The 24,415-nt window shown below is 49.8% G+C and overlaps 1 protein-coding gene and 1 long non-coding RNA gene across 15 annotated transcripts in view; one reads left to right on the plus strand and one right to left on the minus strand.

Annotated features, from left to right (window-relative positions):
• Positions 1–2,168: 2,168 nt before the first annotated feature.
• Positions 2,169–10,507, minus strand: LOC143443529 (uncharacterized). Of its 2 annotated transcripts, none has more exons than XR_013112611.1 (7): positions 10,467–10,507; positions 9,228–9,549; positions 8,130–8,238; positions 4,212–5,308; positions 3,884–4,010; positions 3,230–3,408; positions 2,169–2,468 (listed from the first exon to the last, which is right to left on the minus strand). It is a non-coding gene; the product is annotated as an uncharacterized LOC143443529 (long non-coding RNA). The 2 variants fall into 2 exon arrangements; XR_013112610.1 differs by having other exon boundaries at positions 2,169–2,617.
• Positions 6,619–24,415, plus strand: part of Chd4 (chromodomain helicase DNA binding protein 4) — a 32,489-nt gene continuing 14,692 nt past the window's right edge. For 3 of the 13 annotated variants that reach the window (XM_034511650.2, XM_034511651.2, XM_034511653.2), the window contains exons 1-25: positions 6,682–6,841; positions 7,662–7,840; positions 11,226–11,347; positions 11,541–11,756; positions 11,965–12,083; positions 12,192–12,433; positions 12,597–12,724; positions 12,984–13,119; positions 13,251–13,429; positions 13,628–13,867; positions 14,138–14,341; positions 14,444–14,649; positions 15,118–15,249; positions 15,332–15,428; positions 16,404–16,595; positions 17,244–17,444; positions 17,634–17,771; positions 18,017–18,138; positions 18,259–18,432; positions 18,745–18,886; positions 18,969–19,100; positions 19,210–19,327; positions 22,589–22,713; positions 23,022–23,259; positions 23,414–23,589. In XM_034511650.2, coding sequence (XP_034367541.1) covers positions 7,741–7,840; positions 11,226–11,347; positions 11,541–11,756; positions 11,965–12,083; positions 12,192–12,433; positions 12,597–12,724; positions 12,984–13,119; positions 13,251–13,429; positions 13,628–13,867; positions 14,138–14,341; positions 14,444–14,649; positions 15,118–15,249; positions 15,332–15,428; positions 16,404–16,595; positions 17,244–17,444; positions 17,634–17,771; positions 18,017–18,138; positions 18,259–18,432; positions 18,745–18,886; positions 18,969–19,100; positions 19,210–19,327; positions 22,589–22,713; positions 23,022–23,259; positions 23,414–23,589 — 3,879 coding nt within the window. In that variant the 5' untranslated portion in view covers positions 6,682–6,841; positions 7,662–7,740. Of the gene's footprint in view, positions 6,842–7,661; positions 7,841–11,225; positions 11,348–11,540; positions 11,757–11,964; positions 12,084–12,191; positions 12,434–12,596; positions 12,725–12,983; positions 13,120–13,250; positions 13,430–13,627; positions 13,868–14,137; positions 14,342–14,443; positions 14,650–15,117; positions 15,250–15,331; positions 15,429–16,403; positions 16,596–17,243; positions 17,445–17,633; positions 17,772–18,016; positions 18,139–18,258; positions 18,433–18,744; positions 18,887–18,968; positions 19,101–19,209; positions 19,328–22,588; positions 22,714–23,021; positions 23,260–23,413; positions 23,590–24,415 lie in introns of all 13 variants that reach the window. The other 10 variants (XM_034511654.2, XM_034511655.2, XM_076940564.1 and 7 more) reach the window with 7 other exon arrangements.

The raw sequence follows: 24,415 nt of genomic DNA on the forward strand, positions 1-24,415 counted from the left end.
AAGGGCCAGGGAGAAGGCTGGAGGGAAAGTGAGGGCCAGGCAGGCCCAGGGTGGGGCTGGGAGAAGGGCCCGTGGTCCTGAGGGCAGCGCCAGCCCTGGAGGGAAAGCTCCGACTCAGGGAGGGAGGAGGGACAGGGAGAGAGACCAGCGCGCTGACACAGCCTCGATGTGTGGAACTGGCTGGGGTTTGGCCCACAGGTCAGGCGTCTGGCAGTATTATGGGATGGAGAGGCCTTAGGAGACAGGGAGAGTATTATGGGCTGGAACAGCCTTAGGAGACTGGGGAATATTATGGGCTGGTGAGGCCCGGCTCCAACTGGAGGCGGGAGGAAGGGGTGCGGGGCGGGAAGGGGGGGTGGTGGTGGAAGGGAGTATTATGGGCTGGAGGCCTCCTGCGACCAGAGGCAAGAGTATTATGGGCTGGCAAGGCCTTCGGTGGCCAGAGGGGGGAGCAGCGGGGGATGGCACCGGCTGCATGTGACTGAGGGGGGGGCAAGTTGGGGGTGATGAGTGGGGGTGGGGGAGCTTATTATGGGATAGCTCTTTGTACCTACTGCGGGGACTGCTTCTCCAGAAGATATTATGGGATGTCGTGTGTGGGAGGGGGAGGGGGCTGGGGGGATTATTATGGGATGGTGGTGCAGAATTGGGAGGGCCTGAGGAGCTCTTCTCCAACCCCCCCACCCCCCAGTTCACCCCTTCCTCTCTCATCATTCTAAGGTCAGCCTCTCTCTAAGAGTCCAATGGGAACACCTGAAATCCATCTCCCTACACACTTCACCCACACACATCAACAGCCACTCCCCCGCTCCATACTGGGCACCTCAGCCCATCCTAGGCATCGCCCCTGTCTAGCAGCCGCCTCCAGACTGTGGACGGGAAAATATAACTCCTGGATAATGAGGAGAAAGCCTCAAAGCACGGTTGTGGTGGCCAGTGGTTCCCACCTGCATGTCACCTTTGACCCCTAAATTCTTATGCCACTCTTCTTTCTTTCCTTCCTCGGGTCCACAAAGTGGGGGCCCTTGATTCTCCCCTCCCCCGCCCCTCCATTTCCTCTCCACCTCCCTCCACAGCCGTAACCAGTAAAACAGGCGGCCGGCTATTATGGGATGGCTGCTCCCAGCAGCTCTGCAGGGAGGGGGCGGTCACCGCGGAATGTCTCTTGTGGGTGGCTATTATGGGATGGCCGCCTCTCTTCTGGGAGGGGTGGGGGCTAGGGAGGAGAATTATTATGGGATGGACCCAGCACAGCTGGGTGGGGCTGTCTTGGGTAGGTAAAGCTCTGGGGAGGGCAGGGAGGGGGGAGGAAAGGAAGGAAGAGGGAGGGAAGGAGCTGGGGAGGGTGGGGTGAGCCCTGGAGCCAGACCTGAGGCCTGGCAGGAGTAACTGGCTGGAGAGGTTTCTTTGGTGACAGCTGTTGGAAGAGGCCCCAGGGGCAGGCGCCATCGAGCCAAAGCCTAGGACACCTGAGTCCTATTCACTTCTTGGGGGTTGCAGAGTACAGGGTATGCGGGGTAGTGCTGCAAGAGCTCCCTGGCTAGGGGTTCTAGTACTGCCTTCCACCTGTGCCCCCTTTGGCTTGAGAACTGTATCTCCTGTAGGGGGTTGAACACCGAAAGGTGAATACCAGAAAAAGTAGAGACTGGGTGGACTCCTAAGGAGCAAATGCCACTCCCCAAGCCCCCCATGGATTGCATCCCATCTAGCTTCACAAATCCTCTTTGTGTTAGTGCAGAACACTAGCCCTTTGGGTTTTTGAGCAGTTTCTACATCCACACAGGTGTGAGGAGAGGAACCATAGACTGTATGCTAAAAACTCCGGGATAGCCTCCTCAGGGTGTTATTCTAGGTTCCTGGATACCATGAAGTGGAAACAGAACTCTAGATAACTAGCTAGAGAGGCTGCCCCTGGGGTGCATTAATTAGGAGATTATACCATCCTTAGTCTCCGAGGGCCAATCATGTCAGGGGCCTATTTATAATTGATCAAGGAGGTGAGCATAGGGCAGAGAAGGCAGTGGGAGGTACAGAATCTTGAGGCCACAAAAGCAGTACAAACACACCCCCTCCTCCCAGGAATTCAAAGACACAGGAAGTGGGTGGAGATACGGTGGGTGGCTCAGCAGTTAAGGAACTGATCTCCCAAGGCCCAGGCTCAGTTCCCAGCACCTACAGGTGGCTCACAACTACCCATAATTCCAGTTCCAGGGTTTATGATGCCCTCTTCTTTCGGCCACTAGACATATATGTGGTGTATGTATATACTGGGAGGCAAACACACACATAAATGATCCCTGGTTTATAGTCACTCGTCATTGTGATGATGGGATATACATAAGAAAGGAGAGCTCTGAAGGAGTTGGAGATATTTACACAACAGAATCTGAGACCCCGACCCGACCCCGGAGACCTGCTCCATCCAGGTGAATGGGGATGGGAGAGGATCTAACAGGTGTCCAGCAGCACTGTGAAAGAAGAAACAGCTTTCCTTGAAGAAGAGCCATATCCTAGCTGGGTGGCGGTGGCGCATGCCTTTAACCCTAGCACTCAGGAAGCAGAGACAGGAGACAGATCTCTGTGAGTTTCAGGACAGCCAGGACTACATAGAAAAACCCTTTCGGAGAAACAACAACAACAAAAAACAACCAAAAATCAAACAAACAAAAGGGCCACATGCTCCCCCACCCACCATGAAGCATACACTTATGAGGATGAACATGGAAGAAGGTCTGAACAAGTAAATGGCACCCAATCTAGATGTCAAGACAGTTGGACTGAGGGAGACTAGGCTTGTGGGATGGAGGGAACACCAGCACACCACAGTAAATCCACCCAGAGGGTGGTCCAGAGCCTCTAGGTATGTTTTGGAAAAAGAAAACATGAACTTCAAAGATGGGTGCTTCTAGGAAGAACTGTGGCTTTGCTTGTTTTGAGACAAGATCTCTCTGTTTCCCCCTGGCTGGCTTAGAAATTACTGTGTAGACCAGGCTAGCCTCAAACACAGAGATCCAACTGCTTCATCTCTTCAGTGCTGGGGTTAAAGGTGGCTACTACCTCATGCCCTGTTAGACCTAAGGGTTTAAGACTCTAGTTTCAAGGTGAGAAAGTGCTTAAATATGGAATGCTCACAGTGGGAAGACATGTCTAGCTTCCCTAGTGATCTATTGGGGAGCAAGGAGATTGTCATTTTTCTGGGTACAGTCCTTCCTACATCTCCAGAACTCACCATTTCAATCCTTTGAATTTCATAGAAGAGTGTTATCTGTTCCTCTAGGGAGGTGAGGTGAGGTGCAGGAGAGATAGCATGAAGGTCTTCCTGTTCGATTTCAGATCAGGAAGGCCTCTTCCTGTAGACAAGTTCCGGCTCCTTTCAGGCAGTCCAGCTTCCACAAGTCTGTGGCCTTCCTGAAACAGACAAGTCTAGAGCAGAGGGAGACACCTCTGGTTTAAGAGAAAGAGGCCTAGAGGCAGTGGGGTGAGGTACTGGTTTTTCACTTAAAGCCTTATTTTCTGGAACCAGGAAGAGGGAAAAGTGAAAGATTCCTAGGAGGTTTAAGATTGATGTTTGTCTTGTTTGGGACAAGATCTTAACGATGTAGCCCAGGACTGGAGTTCAATACCCAGCCCCCATATCAGGTAGCTTATAACTGTAACTCCAGCTCTAGGTGATCTTATAATACCCCATACACACACACACACACACACACACACACAGAGTAACAATTAAAAATTTAAAAAGAGAACCTATCAAAAAAGAAAAAGCAAACAAGTAAAAAGAATAAGGGCAGCAATTATGGCCCAGTGATGTGTTTAAAGGAAACACGGGATAATAATATGGATTTTAAGCATCAAGAACATTGACTGGATGATTGCTGCTTACCAGTCAAAATCCTCTAGCACGGAGGGAAGAGCTAGGAGATGACTTGAAGGCATGCATCATCAGGCCTTGCAGGAAATTATCTTGACCACCCTTCTCTTGTAAAATCCTCTAAGTCAGCAGTTCTCAACTGACCATCGGGGAAAACACAGATATTTACATTACAGTTCATAACAATAGCAAGATTAGCAGCAACCAAGAAAATCCCTTTTCAGTGTGTGTGTGTGTGTGTGTGTGGGGGGGGGGGTGTCACCACCACCACCATGAGGAGTGAGGAACTGTAGTAAAGGATGAGGAAAAGTGAGAACCACTGGTCTAAATGCCCACCTACCCCGACTTCTATGGGGGATGAGATCTTTCCTGAGAACAGTTCTGATTTGTTCAGTTCTCTATGACAGGACATTGGGAAATAGTTGTCAGTGGTCTTTCTGTCTTTCTTTTTCTTTCTTTCTTTCTTTCTTTCTTTCTTTCTTTCTTTTTTTCTAGTATGGAATAGAGTTTATTTAAGGCATGGGGAGGGGAGTTGAGAAGGGAGTAGAGACAGAGAAAGGCAGAAAAAGAAAAAGAGAGAGAGAGAGAGAGAGAGAGAGAGAGAGAGAGAGAGAGAGAAGAGGCTGGCTATCATGAACACCTGGAATGGGGAGAGAAGACACAGAGAAGGAAGAGAGTTAGCAAGAGTTCAGTGTTATTTCTTTTTCTTTTTTCTTTTTCCCTTTTTTTCTTTTTTTTTTTTTCTTCTTCTTCTTTTTTTTTTTTTTTTGGTTTTTCGAGACAGGGTTTCTCTGTGTAGCCCTGGCTGTCCTGGAACTCACTCTGTAGACCAGGCTGGCCTCGAACTCAGAAATCCGCCTGCCTCTGCCTCCCAAGTGCTGGGATTAAAGGTGTGCGCCACCACTGCCCGGCTCAGTGGTATTTCTTTAACCAGATATTTTTATATTGTATCATGGTCTCTTTGGTGTTTAACGTTTCTTTTAACAGTATTTATTCATGGGTGCCCATTAGCCCAGTTGGTCAGAGCATGGTGCTGGAAATAAATAAATAAATAAATAAATAAATAAAATTAAATAAATAAATAAAATAAATTTCTCTGAGTCTTGTTTTTACTCTAGCCCAAGCTGACATTGAATTCACCAAGTTGCGTATGGTCTTGAACCCTTGATCTTCTTGCTTGCCTTCTGAGTGCTGAGGTTACAGGCATGTGATACCGTTCCCAGCTGTGACTGTTTCTTGAAGGACAGCACCTGTGTCCTCGTATACTCAGTCATGCTAGCTCTTACCTTGTTAGGTACTTGGTCAAAGGTATGCTGTGTGAACATGAGTTATGGTGAGTAGAGAGCAAGGCTTTGTAGAGGAGTCTCAGTTCATGGTGGTCATGGGATATCCATCCATGGAGGCTGCCTGGACTTGAAGAAGGCCGAGTAGGGACTTCTGGAATGTTGAGAAATAGTTTTGGGATGGGGGTTTGTAATTGGTATGGGATGTTCTGGGTGAGTTAAAGTTACGCAAGTGTTTCATCTAGTCGGCATATTACTTGTTTGATTTACACAAAATTTTACACAAAATTTCAAGGCTGGAGGTAAGCATCTAGAATATTCCTGGATTTGAAGGGGCTCTAGGGTGGCTCTTGGTTCCTGAGAGTCTGGAAAGCATGAGCTAGGGAGTCCAGGGGTCCTGAATGTTGAAACGCCAGAATGCTCCTATGGCCCGGCAGGGGAATAAGGTGTGTATGCTAATGAGGACAGGGCAGTTAGTTTGCCACACCCTCTCTGCTCTTGGTTGTTGGAAGAGTCTGACAATTTCTAGAGATGGGGGAGGTTGTGGATATTATGGGATGTCTGGCCAGACCGGTGTGAGATGGTGGAGTGTGGCAGAAGTATTATGGGATGTGGCACTGGGTTGTGTTGGAAGAATTATGGTATCATGGGCTTTTTGAAATTATGGGATGCCAGAGTAGATGGAGTAAATGATAGGACATTTTCCCAGTGTTCGTGGCGAAGATTTAGATGTCCATCTGTGGGGTGACAGCAGAGCTGCTTGCTGATCGTTAGTGATTATCTCTTTGCTGGGAGGAATGGTAATTTATGGACCATGGAGCTAGAAAGAGACTGGGAAGGCTGTGTGTGAGTGGTAAAGTGAGCGTCCAGAATCTAAACCCTAGTGCAGGGACTGAGGGCAGCTCTAGGGGGTTGGATATTATGGGATATCAGCATAGAAAGTGGGAGACTGATTATTACGGGAGATGTGTGGGAGGAGGCCAAGTGTCCGTTGTAGTATGGGGTGGGTGAGTTTCTGACAATCATGGGATATCAAACTGGGGGTGGTTATTATGGGATGTTGGTGGGGGATGGGTTGAATATTATGGGATATGAGGCCGAAGTGCTGGGAGGGGTGCTTATTATGGGATGGCCAAGGAGAGGGAGGGGTAATGAGTTATTATGGGATGTTAGCAGTAAGGCCAAGAGTGAAGAAGTTGGCAAAGAGTGGTTATTATGGGATATCTAAAGGGAGGGGGAGCAGGTTTAGTTTGTAAAAGATCTGCACTATATGTCCGTAGCCCCGGGCACATATAGGCATAGAGTGTGGGGGGCGGGGTGTGTGTATGTGGGGTGTCCGTGTGTATTATGGGATGGCCAGGAGGTGGGCGGTTGCCCAGGTGACGCGCGCGCGCGCTCGACGGGGGCGTGGCCAATGGTTGCCTGAGCGACGAGGGGGCGGGGGTTGCCCGGGAGACCTAGAGAGGAGGGTGGCGGTAGTGGAGGGGGGGGTTGGAGTTGGTTGAGGTTATTATGGGCTGTCCGTGGGGGGCGGGGCCTGTGCGGTGGGATTTCCCGGCCGGTGTTTCGGGCCCTTTAAGAGGCGACGCCGGAGCCGGAGCCATTTTCCCCCCTTCGGCCGCGGCGAGGAGGAGCCGGAGCGGGAGTGACACCGGTGAGACCCAGCGCGACCTGAGGCGGCTCTAGGGTGAGGAGCGCGCGAGGCAACGGGAGAGACATCCCTCTCAGCCCGACATAGTCCCGGGGGTCATCCCTTCACCTGTCCCTTCCTCAGGCGTCCCGGGGCCGGCGGGCCGTCCCCTCTCCAGGGAGCCGACCCTTCTTCCCCTGAGGCGGCCGGGTTACCCCTAGACGGCGCCCTGCCCTGAGGGAGTCCTGCTCCCCGCTACCCCCTCCTGGGCTCGGCCTCCCACAATGCCGGGCGGGCGCCCGCCCCTCGCCCTTTGCTCGCTAGCCCCCCGGGACACGTGGCCCGGCCCCCTTCCCGGTGGGTGCTCGCTTTCCTCCGGCGTCCCGACTCTTCGGGACCCCGGAGCGCCCGAGCCTCCACGCCCCCTGGTCCCCGCCGTTCCGGAAGAGAACCTGAGTTGTCCCAGAGGACAGCCTTTGGAGAGCTGCCCTGTCTGGGGACTGGCCCCTCCCCGGGCGCAGAGAAGCGCCCCCCCACTCCCAAGTGACCTTGTGTCCCCGAGCACCGGCCGCCTCCCCTGACCCTCTCCGCGCCTCTCCACTCGAATCCCCCTCCCCAGGCACTCCTGGCTCAGTCCGGGCTAGCTTGTCCCCCTCCCCACCATGCACCAGCCTGCCCTCGGGGGCGTCGCTCCCTCTTCTTGGGGGGGCTCCTGCTGGGGAGCCGGCTCACGGGCTGTCCCCGAGGAGTGTGGAACTAAGTTCAGCCTGAGTGGTTCGGGTGCTCGGCTAGGGTGGTAGGGCAGGGGGGCGGAAAGAGCGGGTGGGGGAGGGGGACTGCGCGTCACTCACTGTTCTCCCCCCCCTCCCCCGCACAGTGACTCGGGCCAGTGTAGAGGGCCCCAGGCCGCAGGCAGGAGCAGCTGGGCCAATTCCCTGGCCGGGGAACGGAAGGGGATGGCGTCTGGCCTGGGCTCCCCGTCCCCCTGCTCAGCGGGCAGTGAGGAGGAGGATATGGATGCACTTCTGAACAACAGCCTGCCCCCACCCCATCCAGGTAACATCTTCCCAGAGGGTCCAGGGCAGGAAGGAGGTGTTTGATCTTTCCTAGAGACTCCAGCGAGGCTGCGTGCTCTGCTTGTCTGTGTGCAGAGCCCAGGGTGGAGGGCATCTGAAGGGAGTGGTTCTGTTCTGCGGAGCTCTTGGATGCTGGGGGTGCTGGGGGAGGTGGAAGCCATGTGCCTCTTGGGCACCATGGACCCAGATGCAAGCTGGCTTCACTCAAAGCTGTCTGGAATACTCCGCAGTCCCCAGTTGAGGGAGCTCTCTGGGTTAGCAGACTTTACCTTGTGCAGGTTCTTGGAGGAATGCAGGTGGTTCAGACTCTGTGGGTGACATGGTGGGGTGCGTTGGGGATTTCTGTTGTAGGAACCCTGCCAGACATCTGGGATCCCGCTGTTGAGAAAGAAAGCAGGAGTGTTGATTACTTTCTGTCCTGATCAGTTACTGAGTTTCTTTGCTGTTTCAAGAGTGTAAAGTTTGAATGTCGCTCTTTATCTGATCTATAGAACTTTTAGTCAGATTGTTGGGAGTTTTTTGAGTGGCGAAGGGATGGGGGGTTAGGAGAGGCTGCAGTATTCTGGTAAGAAGGGGCAGAGGGACTCCTTTGCCTGTGGTGTGGACATAATCATGGTTCTTTCCTCCAGGCTTCCACCTCTCTGAGGTAGCTTAGGGTCTGGATTGGTGGCGTGAGGTGTTTGTGTGGGTGTGTTAGGGTTTGCACTGTGTTTTGGGGTTGCTCCCTGGACTGGCCAAACTCGAATTGTTATAACCAGCCTGCCCGAGTGCCTGCCCTCAAGTGATGGTTGATGTCATGCTTGTAAGTGGATGTCTTCCTCTTGTCTCCTTATTTAGAGCCCCTTAGTTAAGACACTGGTTTATTTGACTCCTGTTCACTTAAAAAAAAAAAAAAAAAAAAAAGACAAGCCCCCCCCCCCCCTTCTTTTTCTACATTCTGATTCTGGCAGTCCTGTTTTTGTTCTTTTTTTTTTTTTTTTTTTTTGTTTTTTTGAGACAGGGTTTCTCTGTGTAGCCCTGGCTGTCCTGGAACTCACTCTGTAGACCAGGCTGGCCTTGAACTCAGAGATCCACCGGCCTCTGCCTCCCAAGTGCTGGGATTAAAGGCGTTCGCCACCACCGCCCGGCTCGTGTTTTTGTTCTTATAATATGGCTTTCACTTCTGCCTTCTTAGTTCCAACTGGATGTTGAGGTATCCAGAAAAAATGCTTTTCAAATTTGCCATTTCAGAGAGTCATTATTCTTGATGCTGAGTCTTTGACTGCTGAGATAAGGGACTTAGATCTGTGTCTGATCACTGAGGTGTGGGGCTCCAGAGCTCTACTTTTGAGAGGGTAGGGGGCCGTGGGGTAAGGAGGAAGGCTTACCTCTCCTTCATCTTCTTTCCGAGAGAGGCTGGATGAGCGCTGCTGTGAACCAGTGTTGGTCCCTATCTTAGCCCTCCCGTAACCCCTTGGTCTGGTGTTTCACTCCCAAGTGGGAGCAGTGCAGGCTCTCAGTGTGAACTCTGCCCCAATCTGTAGCATGACCCAGTTTTTCCACTGGCCACACCCAATTCTGCCCCTTTCCCAAATCTCCCTCTATCGAATGCAGCGTGTTGCTAGCCATTTCAGCCTGAGGAGCTGGAGCACTGTGTGGATGGAAAGGTCCGCTGTGCCTCCATGGCCTTGTCCCTGTCTCACTTCTGCTCTGTAGGCAGAGAAAGAAGGGTTAGATGTTAGATGGGTGGTGTAAGGGCTGTGGGTGAGGAGCCCTTAAGACTTTGTTTAGGCATGAGAGGGGTCTCCTAACCTCTGACTTGATCCTGGGATGGGTGTAGATGGGAGACCTGTGGCACTTTGTCCGACCTTGGGATCTGACTGGCTTCAGACTCATTTTAGGGCTATTACTGGGGTCGTGAGCTAAGTGTGTGGGATCGAAGGGAGTGTGCAATTTGCCACTGTCCTCTGAGTCTACTGCTTTTGGGGGCCTGGACATGGTTTCTGCACATTGGGTAGGATTCTTGTTGGGTGATTGAGGAAGCTGAGTTTGATACTTCATTTCTCGGGCTAAAGCTTTCTGACACCGTTTAGGGAAGAAGGTCGTATGGTGTGGTGACCTCCATTGAGCCCTTGTTAAATCTTAGTTCTAATGTTTTTGAAGAACTATAACTGAGTGAGTACTGCAGTTGTTCCAATAGCATCACTCCTGGTGCTGTCTTAGCTTTCTTGCCTGGGACAGGAGGGTGACCTCTTACAAACCGTGTCATCCTGGAATAGCTATTAGAGATCACTGGCTTTGGACCTAGGGCCAGGTAATAATTTGAGAAGTTTTCTTTGAGGGTACTCTTTGCTCTGTGTACTTCTGTTGGCTCCACCCCTGCCCCTGCCACTTCCTGTCTGTCCTATGTTGGCACTGGGTGCCCTGGGCTGGCTTCTGCGGTCAGGAGCCATTTTCCTTCTCTTCAGTGGGTGAGGCACTCCCTTCTCTCTCCTCCCTCTCCTACTCCCCCCTTCTTGAGCGGGGGTGGCTTGGGAAGAGGGAGAAGGGAACTGGGAGCTGGTGTACGTGTCTGGTACAAAGAAAGCTGCCTCCTAGCCTTCTCCCCTGGACCCTTTTCTACCTACCCTTGCTCAGGATTCACCAGGCTTTGTGTGTGCTTCTAGCCAGGGAAGGAGGTGGAGCCAGATGGGAGGGGGGTTGGGAAGGGGAGATGGTGACAGCTGGGCTGATTCCGGGCCCCTAGGGAGAAGAGCCGGCTGACCCAGGAGAAAGCTGGAAAGAAGCAGTAGGACTAGACATGCCGAAGGGAACTAGGAGAGGGTGTGAAGTTGAACCAGCAACTGAATCTGGGACTGGGGAGATTCTGGTGGCTCTGAGCAGTGATATTCCCAAAGGGGTTTGATAAGGGTCTGTGCTGTGTCTTAGACCCTGAGCCTGGGATTTGCTCTAGGGTGACGTGGTGAGGAACGAGTCTGTGTTCAGTGCCTTCTGGGTAGGCTCTCCTTATTTCCTGATGTATGGGCTGTTTGGTGGCTATTTCCGGGAGACCTGAGTCCAGTTCTCTTACTTACTAAGTTCCAAGCCCCTCAAGTCAGCAGTGCTGGAAGATACAGAAGGTGCCTAGGGTGGTGAGGAGCGGAGGCAGGGGCCTGGACAGCTGCCCGAGGGGAGCCTGGCCGGGCAGGGCCGGGCAGCCTATTTTGGGTATATACAGCTCTTTGTTTTTGTGCTGGGTATCAGCACCCTTGTGTGTAGTACAGCGGTTCTCTTTAGGGTAGTCTGGGTCGAGAGGCAGGGAGGACAGTCTGAACTGTCCGGATTCGGCCTTTACCTTGTGCTGCTGTTCTCTTCCCTGCCTGCCATGGTTTGCCAAATCTCTGTAGAAAACGAAGAAGACCCAGAAGAGGACTTGTCAGAGGCAGAGACGCCAAAGCTCAAGAAGAAGAAGAAGCCTAAGAAACCTCGAGACCCTAAAATCCCTAAGAGCAAGCGCCAAAAAAAGGAGGTGAGGGGGCGACTGAGAGTTCTGGGGAGTGAAAGGAGAGAAGGAGGAGGCGTGCAAAGAGAGTTGTGGGGCCGAGGGGAGTTTTTCTCCCAGAGCTAGGGGTCAGGTTCTGGGATGAGCCTCAGGATTATCCAGAGGTGAGCATGTGTGCAGCATGTGTGTCTGTCTCCCTCTCCCCCCTTCCCTGCTCCAGCGTTTACTCTTATGCCGGCAGCTGGGGGACAGCTCTGGGGAGGGGCCAGAGTTTGTGGAGGAGGAGGAAGAGGTGGCTCTGCGCTCAGACAGTGAGGGCAGCGACTACACTCCTGGCAAGAAGAAGAAAAAGAAGCTCGGACCCAAGAAAGAGAAGAAGAGCAAATCCAAGCGGAAGGAGGAGGAGGAAGAAGAGGATGATGATGATGATTCCAAGGTGCCTAGATCTCTGTCCTGTCAAGACCCCGTTCATCCTTTCTCCCCAGATACACCCCTGCCCCGTAGAACATGATCTCCATGTAGGTCTGATTGTTTCTTCCTAGCTTTCTCTACCCCGTTTTGGAAGCTGTTTCACTTCACACTTCATGGTATCTTAGCAAGTGTGGGCACTGTGAAGCAGGCCCTTGACTGGACTTTCTCTGCAGGAACCTAAATCATCTGCCCAGCTTTTGGAAGACTGGGGCATGGAAGACATTGACCATGTGTTCTCAGAGGAAGATTACCGTACTCTCACCAACTATAAGGCCTTTAGTCAGTTTGTCCGGTGAGTCAGGAGGATCTTGGGAGGGGATTCCTTCTAGAGTTTCTTCTTGTTTGCTTTTCTCTTTTATATCTTTATATATGACCTTATTTTTGTCCACTTCTCTTCCAGACCCCTGATTGCTGCTAAAAACCCCAAGATTGCTGTCTCCAAGATGATGATGGTCTTGGGTGCAAAGTGGAGGGAATTCAGCACCAACAACCCGTTCAAGGGCAGCTCTGGAGCATCAGTGGCGGCTGCAGCTGCAGCGGCTGTGGCTGTGGTGGAGAGCATGGTGACAGCTACTGAAGTTGCCCCTCCTCCTCCCCCTGTGGAGGTGCCTATCCGCAAGGCCAAGACCAAGGAGGGCAAAGGTGCAGTGGAATTCAGTGAAGAGTCTGGGGTGGGCTTGGGAAGTTGGACAGCAGGAGTGAGCCTTGGGTTTAGAAGAAAGGCAGGGTGAACAAGCTTAGGTGAGAAACTCATTTTTCCCATCATTGGCCTTGTGGTATACATTTGGCTGTATCCTGATTTTAGGTCCCAATGCTAGAAGAAAGCCTAAAGGCAGCCCTCGAGTGCCTGATGCCAAGAAGCCCAAACCCAAGAAAGTAGCTCCTCTGAAAATCAAGCTGGGAGGATTCGGCTCCAAGCGGAAGAGATCCTCGGTAAGACCCGGTTCCTCCTAGTGTGTGTGTGTGTGTGGGTGGGGGGGGGCTTGTGTAGAGAGAGGAGAGGGGTGGTGTACCAGGATGTAGGGTACTATTGCCTCAGACAGGTGAACTAGGCTCCTCCCAGGAAATTCTGCCTGGGGTTCTTTACCATTCTTTCCTTGGCCTGGACTGTTTTTTGTTTGTGTTTGTTTGTTTGTCTGGGGGGGGGGCCTGGGCTTTTTCACTTTTGTTGTCTCATTTTTTTCCCCCCCAGAGTGAGGATGATGATTTAGATGTGGAATCTGACTTCGATGATGCCAGTATCAATAGCTATTCTGTTTCGGATGGTTCTACCAGCCGCAGTAGTCGGAGCCGCAAGAAACTCCGGACCACTAAGAAGAAAAAGAAAGGTGTGTTTCTTTTCTGTACTTATGTGTGATGGGACATGGTGGGAATGGCCAGGGAGATCTCCCTTAGGAGATAAGGGTTGGGGGGAGGTGGTTTTTTTCTAATAATTGGGCTTTCCCTCTTCCTTGCCCAGGCGAGGAGGAGGTGACTGCTGTGGATGGTTATGAGACAGACCACCAGGACTATTGCGAGGTGTGCCAGCAAGGCGGTGAGATCATCCTGTGTGACACCTGTCCCCGAGCCTACCACATGGTGTGCCTGGACCCGGACATGGAGAAGGCCCCCGAGGGCAAGTGGAGCTGCCCGCACTGTGTGAGTACCTGGCCACTGTGGCCTCGGGTCCCCAGGGCAAGGGTGTGGTGATGAGCTTCTATGGGCCTGGGAGGAGATAAGAATGGGAGTGTCCTTGGCTGTCAGCTTTGGGAACCCGGAAAAGAATGCTGCCTGTGGGTTCTGGCTTAGGGTGGGGGTGGGGTGGTAATAATCTGAATCTCTGGTTTTTTATTGCAGGAGAAGGAGGGCATCCAGTGGGAAGCTAAAGAGGACAACTCTGAGGGTGAGGAGATTCTGGAAGAAGTTGGGGGAGACCCAGAAGAGGAAGATGACCACCATATGGAATTCTGTCGCGTGTGCAAGGATGGCGGGGAGCTTCTGTGCTGTGACACCTGCCCTTCTTCCTACCACATCCACTGCTTGAATCCCCCGCTGCCGGAGATCCCAAATGGCGAATGGCTCTGTCCCCGCTGCACTGTAAGTGACCCTTCACTGAGGATGGGAGATGGGAGCACTGTCACAATAGCACAAGAGGTGCTCGCGTTCTTTCTCTCTCTCTCTCTCTCTCTCTCTCTCTCTCTCTCTCTCTCTCTCTCTCTCTGCTAGCCATTTGAGCTCACACTCTCCTGCTTGAGCAGCTGGTGCTCTTTCCCACCTGCCCATAGACACTGATATTTATTACTCGTGGAGAGTTTCATGCATCTCCCTGTGCTTTTGAATTGAGATTAAGTGGTTTTTTTTTAACAGTGTCCAGCTCTTAAGGGCAAAGTGCAGAAGATCCTAATTTGGAAGTGGGGCCAGCCACCATCTCCCACACCAGTGCCTCGGCCTCCAGATGCTGATCCAAATACCCCATCTCCCAAACCCTTGGAGGGGCGGCCGGAGAGGCAGTTCTTTGTGAAATGGCAAGGCATGTCTTACTGGCACTGCTCCTGGGTGTCAGAACTGCAGGTAAGCTTGGGACAGGCTGCACATGAGAGGTGACACTGCAGAGGTAAGGGCAGGAAGCTGGCTGCAGCTCCAGGGTGGTCTCTTTTCTCTCTCTGCTCCCAGTTGGAGCTGCACTGTCAGGTGATGTTCAGAAACTACCAGCGGAAGAATGACATGGATGAGCCGCCTTCGGGGGACTTCGGTGGAGACGAAGAGAAGAGCCGGAAACGAAAGAACAAGGACCCTAAGTTTGCAGAGATGGAAGAGCGCTTCTATCGCTATGGAATAAAGCCGGAGTGGATGATGATCCACCGAATCCTCAACCACAGGTACCACTTCTGCCCCGGAGGTCACTTACCTGTCAGGACTTTACTACAGAGGTTAGGAAAATGGACATCACTGGGCAGTGGTGGCGCACGCCTTTAATCCCAGCGCTTGGGAGGCAGAGGCAGGCGGATTTCTGAGTTCGAGGCCAGCCTGGTCTACAGAGTGAGTTCCAGGACAGCCAGGGCTACACAGAGAAACCCTGTCTTGGGGGGGGGGGGGAAGAAAGAAAAAGAAAATGGACATTGCCGTTGACTTACGTTCAAGAGACAGTCTTCTAAATTTGGCCTACAGCCAGAGTATAGATTAGAGAGAGAGAATTGGTCCAAAGACAGGTATTGTTGAGTCTCTGAATATATGTGGAGTCTGGCACATGTAGGATAGTTTTGTCGGGTTTTAAGAGCAAGGCTGACTGGAGAGTTGAGGTAAGTTGCTTTCTGGCTCTGAAGAGGTTTTCTGTATTGATGATGTAGTGTGGACAAGAAGGGCCATGTTCACTACTTAATCAAGTGGCGAGACTTACCCTACGATCAGGCGTCTTGGGAGAGCGAGGACGTGGAGATACAGGACTACGACCTGTTCAAGCAGAGCTACTGGAACCACAGGTAGATGACAGTGACTGCAAAGAGTGGAACTGCTGTCTCTTGGAAAGACCAAGAGAGGCAGCTGTGCTGTTTTCCTTTCTAGGGAGTTAATGAGGGGTGAGGAAGGACGACCTGGCAAGAAGCTTAAGAAGGTGAAGCTACGGAAACTGGAAAGGCCTCCGGAGACCCCAACTGTTGATGTGAGTTTAGGTGGAAGAGGAAGGGTGCTTGTGGTGTGGGCAGTATGAGTCCTGTGCTGCAGTGTCATGGTGAGCCTCCAGGTCACGGCTCTACTCTAAGTCAGAAAACGTTGGGATCTTCATCGGGACAAACCCACAGATGGGATATTTTATATAATGGCAGTGTTATCTAGGAGGTAGTTTTATATATAAGGGTGTGTGTGTGTGTGTGTGTGTGTGTGTGTGTGTGTGTGTGTACACGTATGTATGTATTTATTTCAGAAAGGCAGGGTCTCTTGTATCTCAGGCTGGCCTTGAACTCCTGATCTTCCTGTCTCCACTTCCCAAGTACTTTGCTGGTTCATGTGTACCGTGGATATTAACTATGGCAGTTAGTGTCCTGGTGTACTGGAGCCTTTGGTTTGCATGTTTTAAACAGTGTCGGTGTCAGGTCTACCTGAAGCCTAGATAAGTTGTCTTGTCTTCTAAAGGATCCTAGGTCACATACTGCAGTGACCAGTAAGGATCCCATCATCCAAATTTATTGAGGTTCACACAGGGCCACAGTGCGTTCTTCTTGCCATCTCGTGATCCTCTTATCTCCCTCCTTCCTTAAGCACCCCCTTTTCCCCTGCAGATCTCTTTCCTACATTCATGTCTTTTGTTCTGTGATCCACTGGATTTAACTGATGTGTCCGTCTGGTGGATTCTGTGGCTACTCCACCCCACTTGAATTCTTTATGGTTATCTTTTGAGACAGTATTTCCTTCTGATTCCAAGACTGGCCTTGAACTCAATCCTTCTGTCTCAGCCTCCTCAGTACTAGGATTATAGGCGGGTCCTACTAGGCCCTAAGGGCTTTTTTGTTTGGTTTGTTTCTTTTTAGCTTTTAGGAAAAAATAATCTAATGAGGACTTGTGTAGGAGGAAGCAGCTACAGGTCTACCTCGGGAAAAGGGGACTCTTCATCAGTCTTGACTTGTCTCTTGTCCCTCAGCCCACAGTGAAGTATGAGCGACAGCCAGAGTACCTGGATGCCACAGGCGGCACCCTGCACCCCTACCAGATGGAAGGCTTAAACTGGCTCCGCTTCTCCTGGGCTCAGGGTACCGATACCATCTTGGCTGATGAGATGGGCCTTGGGAAAACTGTGCAGACAGCAGTCTTCCTCTACTCCCTCTATAAAGAGGTAAAGATGCCAGATGCTAGTGCTTGGTGCGGGTATTTTGTGACTATATTCTTTTCTTGTGCTTTAAGGAGGGGGGAGGGAGGAGGAAGCACTGCTGAAGGGTAGGAAGAGACAGCCCTGCAGTGCAAACCCTTTTCTTCCTTTTTAAAATTACTTTGTGTGGGTATTTTGCCCGTAAGTATGGCTTTGCACCACCTGTGTGCAGTACCTGAGGAGGCCAGAAGAGGGTGTCACCTCCTTAAATTGGAATTAGACTATAAGCCATCATGTGGGTCCTGGGATCAGAATGAGGGACCTGCAAGAGCAGCTAGTGCTCTTAACCAGTGGGCCATCTTTCTAGATCCTACAGGATCTAGAATTTTACAGGATCAGAGCCCTGGTAGGCTAGCATGTGTTTTAAGGTAAAGGGAATTACAATTGGACTTAGTGGTCGGGAAAGTCTTGTCTTGGAGGAGGAGTTTGGTTTTGTCAGGTGGGCCTTTGCCTTTTGGAAGAGAGAGGGATGAAGGGCTTTTGTAAAGGAGAACAGTGGGGGTGGGGGGAGAGGCGCAGGTGGTGGGCATCAGCTTCACTGTGGGTCAGGGAGAGAGGTGGAATCTGGGGTTTAGAGATGGGGCTCTTAGTCCTGACTGACTGCTTTCTTCCCAGGGTCACTCCAAAGGCCCCTTCTTAGTGAGCGCTCCTCTGTCCACCATCATCAACTGGGAACGAGAGTTTGAGATGTGGGCTCCTGATATGTACGTGGTAACCTATGTGGGTGACAAGGACAGCCGTGCCATCATCCGGGAAAATGAGTTCTCCTTTGAAGACAATGCCATTCGTGGTGGCAAGAAGGCCTCCCGGATGAAGGTATCCCAGTGGGCGGGAGGAGGAGACTTTCGCGAGCCAGTCACTGCTGCAGGCTAGTTTGCCACCTCACCTGGTCTCTGAGTGAAGCAGAAAGAGAACTTTGGGAGCAGGGAAAGCTTGCCTGTCCCCACTTGTGTGGATACCGAGGAGTGGACCAGTAGTGAGTGACTGACTTATTGTTATGTGCAGAAAGAAGCGTCTGTGAAATTTCATGTTCTGCTGACATCCTATGAGTTGATCACCATTGATATGGCCATCTTGGGTTCTATTGACTGGGCCTGCCTCATTGTGGATGAAGCCCACCGGCTGAAAAACAACCAGTCCAAGGTGAGGCGTGGGAGATGACGGGCTCCAGTTCCAGTCCTTCGGGAGATTCCTCTCTTTGAAAGAAACCTAAGTAGAGAAGAAAGGGAAAGTGGTCTTTATTTCCTTCCTTTGTTAGCCTTCTCTGGCCAGGCCTTTAAGAAGGATGTCGACCATGGGACGCGAGGCTTAGGGACAGAGAAACAGCTTGGGAGTCTGGTGCCATACTCTGGCGCCCTTCATTCTTGAATTTCCTTTCTCTTCACCAGTTTTTCCGAGTGTTGAATGGTTACTCACTCCAGCACAAGCTGTTGCTAACTGGAACGCCGTTACAAAACAATCTAGAGGAATTGTTTCATCTGCTCAACTTTCTCACCCCTGAGAGGTTCCAGTAAGTGTGCCTGTCAGTCAGTCCTAGCTGTGCTCCTTACAACTTCTTGTTCCTGTTTGCTGGGTTACTTTCCTTTCTTCCTTGTTTCTCCTTTCCAACAATGTTTTTTTCCCCCTGAAGCAATTTAGAAGGCTTCTTGGAGGAGTTTGCTGACATTGCCAAAGAAGACCAGATTAAAAAGCTGCATGACATGCTGGGCCCTCACATGTTGCGGCGGCTCAAAGCGGATGTCTTCAAGAATATGCCATCCAAAACAGAACTGATTGTGCGTGTGGAATTAAGCCCTATGCAAAAGTGAGTGTGAAAGGATAGAAATACAAATTCAGTCTTGTAACAGATACCTGCCCTTCTGCAGGCGGTCTCTTCCACAGAGCTTCCATCCGTCTGGCCACGGGAGGAAGCAGGGCCTGAAGAAACCTGATCCCTGGGAGCCAGAGCTTGTAGTTTTTAGTTTTACCTTCCTGTGTCTAACATGAGGATGGTGCAGCTGGTGTTAGCTCAGCCCCACAGTGAGGGATGTTGGATAGGTGATCTCAGGCTGTTGGGTTGCATCGTTAGTCATTCAGAAGACTCTGGTCCAGCCCTCCTTGTGTCTTGTTCATGCAGGAAGTACTACAAGTATATTCTCACACGGAATTTCGAAGCACTTAATGCTCGAGGTGGTGGCAACCAAGTGTCTCTGCTGAACGTGGTGATGGATCTTAAGAAGTGCTGCAACCATCCTTACCTCTTCCCTGTGGCAGCAATGGTATGTGCACCTCCTTGTCTCCAGCCCTTGCCAAGTCCTCTGTGTGAGTGTCCCTTCAGTATTCCTTTGCTTCTGTTACCAGGAAGCCCCTAAGATGCCTAATGGCATGTATGATGGCAGTGCCCTAATCAGAGCGTCTGGGAAATTGTTGCTGCTACAGAAGATGCTAAAGAACCTTAAAGAGGGCGGGCATCGAGTGCTCATCTTCTCCCAGGTGTGCCGGCCCAGCCCAAACTCACGGATGGCAGTGGGGACAGCCCTAGGGACTAAGGAAACGGATTGTCACCTGACAGCTCTGTATAATTACGTTGTTCTTTTTACAGATGACCAAGATGTTGGACTTGCTAGAGGATTTTTTAGAACATGAAGGTTATAAATATGAACGTATTGATGGTGGAATCACTGGGAACATGCGTCAGGAGGCCATTGATCGCTTCAATGGTAAGAGTGTCTTATCTCTTGGCAGCCATTTTGTTAATATTAAGCTGGTCATGGTATGTACACCCTAGTACTCAGGAGGCTGAGGCATGCAGATCTCTGTGAGTTAAGGGCCAGCCTGGTCGCCTACAGAGTGAGTTCAGGTCAGCCTCAGCTACTTCTGTCTCAAAACAAAAACATTATTATTTCATGTGTGTGCCTGAGTCCTCTGGGACTAGAGTTACAGAGGGTTGTGAGCTACTTTGTGGGTGCTAAAAATTGAACCTAGGTTCTCTATAAGAGAGAAACGGATGTCACTATTGTATCCTTGCTGGCCTGGAACTCTGTAGACCAATCTGGACTCAAACACATAGGTAGACCTGCCTTTAGACAGTGTGTTTGCCCCTGCCCAGCCCCGATCATTTTCTTCTATCATTGGAGTGATCACTTTATTTTTTTTAAAGTGTGCATATATACATGTGAGCCTGCATCTGCACACATGTGCACCACGGCACAGGTGTGGGAGTCATGGGAAAATGTACAGGAGTTTGTTCTCTCCTTGTACGCTGAGTCCTGAGGACTGAACAGGGATCACTTAGCCACCTTGACCTGCTGAACCACCTCACCAGCCACACTGGTTTTGTTTTTTTTGAGATTTTATTTTATTTTGTGTCTGGGTGTTTTGCTTGCATGTGTATCTGTGTGTCATATGTATGTTGTACCTGAAGAGGCCAGAAGAGGGCATTGGATCCATTGGAACTGGAGGTATAGCTGGTGGTGAGCCACCTTGTGGGTGCTGGGAATGAACCCAAGTCCTCTGGAAGGGTAGCCAGTGCTCTGAACCTGCTGAGCCGTGTCCATCCCTCCATCCCTCCAGAACCCCAACTTGTTCTTATGTATCTCTTTTGTCTGTTGTTCTTTTGGGTCTTGGTTGATTGACACGAAGGAGGAAAGCTTTTGAACAAATCGTCAGAGTAGCCCTGAGATTTTTCTTAACTTCCCTTCGGAGTCTTTGGTCTTTCTGCTCAAAAGGGGGCGGTTTTTCTAAGCTGATTGTATCCTGAGGCTGAGAGGAAGATGAGACTTGTTTGGTTTTAAGTCTATTTATGTGTATGCTTGTCTGCCTACTTGTCGATATGTATATCATGTATGTACACGTGCCCTAAGCAGCCAGAAAGTTAGAGGCACTGGGAACTGAACCTAGAGTCCTCTGTAAGAGCAGCAAGCACTCTTTATCTCTAGCCACAAGGGATCAGATTTGTTTAAGCTCAAATAAGTAGTAGACTTGTCTATCTCAGTAGATATAACTGCACCTTCCCCCAGCCTTTCATTTTAATTAATTATTTATTTTTGTTCTTTTTTTTTTTTTTTTTGAGCAAGTTCTCTCTGTATAGTCCTGTTATCCTCATTATTTAAAATATTTTTAGACTGAAGAGTTATCAAAGAGGCTGGAGAGGTGGCTCAGTGGTTAAGAGCACTGACTGCTCTTTCTGAGTTCCTGAGTTTAATTCCCAGCAACCACATGGTGACTCACAACCATCTGTAATCAGGTTTGATGCTCTCCTCTGGTGTGTCTGAAGACAATGACAGTGTATTCATATATATAAAATAAATAAATCTTTTTATAAAAAAAGTTGTAAAACAGTACAGAAGTTAGCTTGCCTTTGTAAATACCACCTTACCATGCCTGGTGGCACATGCATGTAATCTTAGCACTGGAGTGGTGAAGTAGGAGAATCAAGAATTCAGTGAGAAGCTGGGCAGTGGTGGTGCCTTTAATCCCAGCACTTGGGAGGCAGAGGCAGGTGGATTTCTGAGTTCGAGGCCAGCCTGGTCTACAGAGTGAGTTCCAGGACAGCCAGGGCTACACAGAGAAACCCTGTCTTGAAAAACAAAAACAAACAAACAAACAAAGAATTTAGTGAGGCTGGGAAGAGCATTGGCTAAATTCCAGAGGACTTAGGCTTGGTTTCCTAGCACCTACATGGCCGCTCACAGCCATTTATAACTCTAGGTCCAGGGAATCCTACATCCTTTTATGACTGCTCCAGGCATTGCACAGACAGACTGCAGGAAAAACACATAAAATAAAAATATAAAAAATATTTCAAAACAACTCAAGGATTATCTGGGTTGCATGACTATATTAGACCATGTCTGGAAAAGGCAGAGGGGCAGTTGGAGGCAGCAGGTGAAGGCGCTTGCTACTCAGCTGGTTTCTGATTTCTGTCCTACATGTGAAAGAGAACCAGTTCCTGCAAGCAAGAAGTCCTCTTGACTCTACATGTACGTGCACACGCATGTGTATACCCGTAATAAGTAAAAAGGCCAGTGAGATGACTGAGTGTGGAAGGGGCCTGTAGCCTCGCTTATTTCCCTGCGTTCCCATGTCTGGAAGTCAGAAGTCACAGTGCAGAGCAGACTTCCTGTGTGTGCTGGCGGTACTCTCACATACTGAAACATAAGCGCACAGAATCCAAGGGAGTTGTCTGGGGGTGAGCTCCCCAGCCCCGCTAAGGGTAGTGACCCATTGACAAAACTGTAACCTCGGGGAAGGGGAGACAGCAAGTTCAGAGTTAACCTGGCTATCTAGAGAGTTCAAGACCAACCTGATCTAGATGAGACCATGTCTCAAAAAAACAAACAAACAAAAACAAAAACTCAAATAGCAATTTATATAACCATGGTATAGCTTCCAACAGTAGGAAGTGAGTTAACACTGGGTCACACTGTCAACTGAACTGTAGACCCTAACTGAATGTCACCAGTTTTTCTCTTCCTGTGCTTTTCTGTTGGAGGATCCAGTCCCAGGTTCCACCCATAGATCCAAGTGCAGATCCCACTACTCACACTGAGATCAAAGGCTGCGTAACTGACATCTCATCCCCACCCCTGCGTGGCATTGGGGCTTCAGACTTCTAGCCAGTTATTGCATGCTATGTCTCTTTCTTGAAAGATGCTTATTCAAGAAGGCCACAGATGGATATTGTATTTGATGTTGGCACTTGTCCTTTCTGGTGATTATTGGTCACTTGGTTGTAGTCACGGTATCTGCTGAAATTCTCTACTGTAAAGTTACTTTTTCCCATTGAAATTCATACATATTTTGAGGGGGAAACTTGACTATGCTAATATCCTTTTGTTCGTAAACTTTGATGTTGATTGCAGTATCTATCTGGGTACCATGTTGACAATTGTTGATTGCTTTTCCGAAGTGTCTCACCTTCCTTCTCTACTTACTTATTGGAATTCAGGAGAGAACTCATGGTGTTTTCTGTTTCTTAGCACCGGGTGCTCAACAGTTCTGCTTCTTGCTTTCCACTCGAGCTGGGGGCCTTGGGATCAATCTGGCCACTGCTGACACAGTTATTATATATGACTCTGACTGGAACCCTCATAATGACATCCAGGTGAGTAGAGTATTAGCTTCGGGAGGTCCTAGCAGCTTATATCCTCCAGGAGAGGGTTCTGTCATGTTAAATGTAGGTGTGAAACAACAGGCTTTTCTTTTTTGAGTGTCACACTATCTTACAAACCTGAGAATTGGAGTTCCTTGCAGTCCAATTTTAGGTGATGTGATAGGAAGTTGGTGTCTGGAGAGAGAGCACTGTGAAAGAGATTTTATGAAGACTGGCTTCAGCTTCTGTCTAGTGTTATCTTGATGTCAGTGATAGTCAGGAGAACATAAGATTGCCGGTTTTTGCTTGATCGACTCCAGGCCTTTAGCAGAGCCCACCGTATTGGGCAAAATAAGAAGGTGATGATCTACCGGTTTGTGACCCGTGCGTCCGTGGAGGAGCGCATCACACAGGTGGCAAAGAAGAAGATGATGTTGACACATTTAGTGGTGCGGCCTGGCCTGGGCTCCAAGACAGGCTCCATGTCCAAACAGGAGCTTGATGACATCCTCAAGTTTGGCACTGAGGAACTGTTCAAGGATGAAGCCACAGATGGAGGTGAGCTAATTGGGAGCTTACATTTTGGGTGGAGCAGCTTGGTTTCTCAGACAGTAAGGAAGGACCTTTGTTTGATAAAGGGGCCTGAGAGAACTGCTTTTTCTGCTGCTGCTGCTGAACTGACTTGAGGGTTGTGGGCTTTGGTTCTTCGTAGGAGGAGACAACAAGGAGGGAGAAGACAGCAGTGTTATCCATTATGATGATAAGGCTATTGAACGACTGCTGGATCGAAACCAGGACGAGACGGAAGACACAGAATTGCAGGGCATGAATGAATATTTGAGCTCATTCAAAGTGGCTCAGTATGTGGTGCGGGAAGAAGAGATGGGGGTGAGTATGGGTCCAAGGCAGTGCTGTTCTTGGTCATGCGTCCGAAAATTGGAATTAAGATCAAGATGATATTTGAAACAACAATTTGCCTTGGAAAGAAAGAAACACGCTTAATTAATTTGGAAAGAAAGAAACAACAATTTGCCTTGGAAAGAAAGAAACACGCTTAATTTACATTCTCAGCTTTGCCCTGACTTTTCAGGGGCCACATGGCTAGATTCATATAACCTCATATATTCTCCCAGAGTCTTATTTTTATTAATCTTATTCATTCTCCATAAAGTTTTTTTAATGTTACCTCAGAAAAAGTAGATGAAATACATACATTAAATAACTAGCTGTTTTTTCAAAGATGAGAATTCATTCCCTTTGTTTTTTTACAGTAAGAAGCAAAAACTACCAAAAGAGAATGTGTGGGGTTTGGTATATATTTCTTCTGAAATAGTCTAAAAGCATCACTTTCTTTGCTGTCCTTTAAACCACTTGACTCAGCCTAGGCTGGCATCCTGTGCTGTTCTCCCAGCTGAATGATGTTTCTGCTTTCTTGGTGAACACCGTTGGGTTATTCTTCTTGAAACAAAGTCTTGCTACTTAGCATAGGTCTTAAATGTTTGATCCTCCTGCATCAGCCTCCCAGGTGTTGGGATTACAGGCCTGGGTGTTATTTTAGCAGAAACCTAGACTGGCTTTGAATTCTGTATGTAGCTTAAGCTGATTTGGAATTCCTCATCCTCCTGCCTCTGCCTTCCAGGTGCTGGCATTTCAGGCACAAATACCCTGCCTGGCTATCTGGCAGAATTTTTATTTATTATTACCTTTTTGTGTT

This window comes from Arvicanthis niloticus, chromosome 9 (assembly GCF_011762505.2).
Source record: "Arvicanthis niloticus isolate mArvNil1 chromosome 9, mArvNil1.pat.X, whole genome shotgun sequence".
Taxonomy (NCBI): Eukaryota; Metazoa; Chordata; class Mammalia; order Rodentia; family Muridae; genus Arvicanthis; species Arvicanthis niloticus.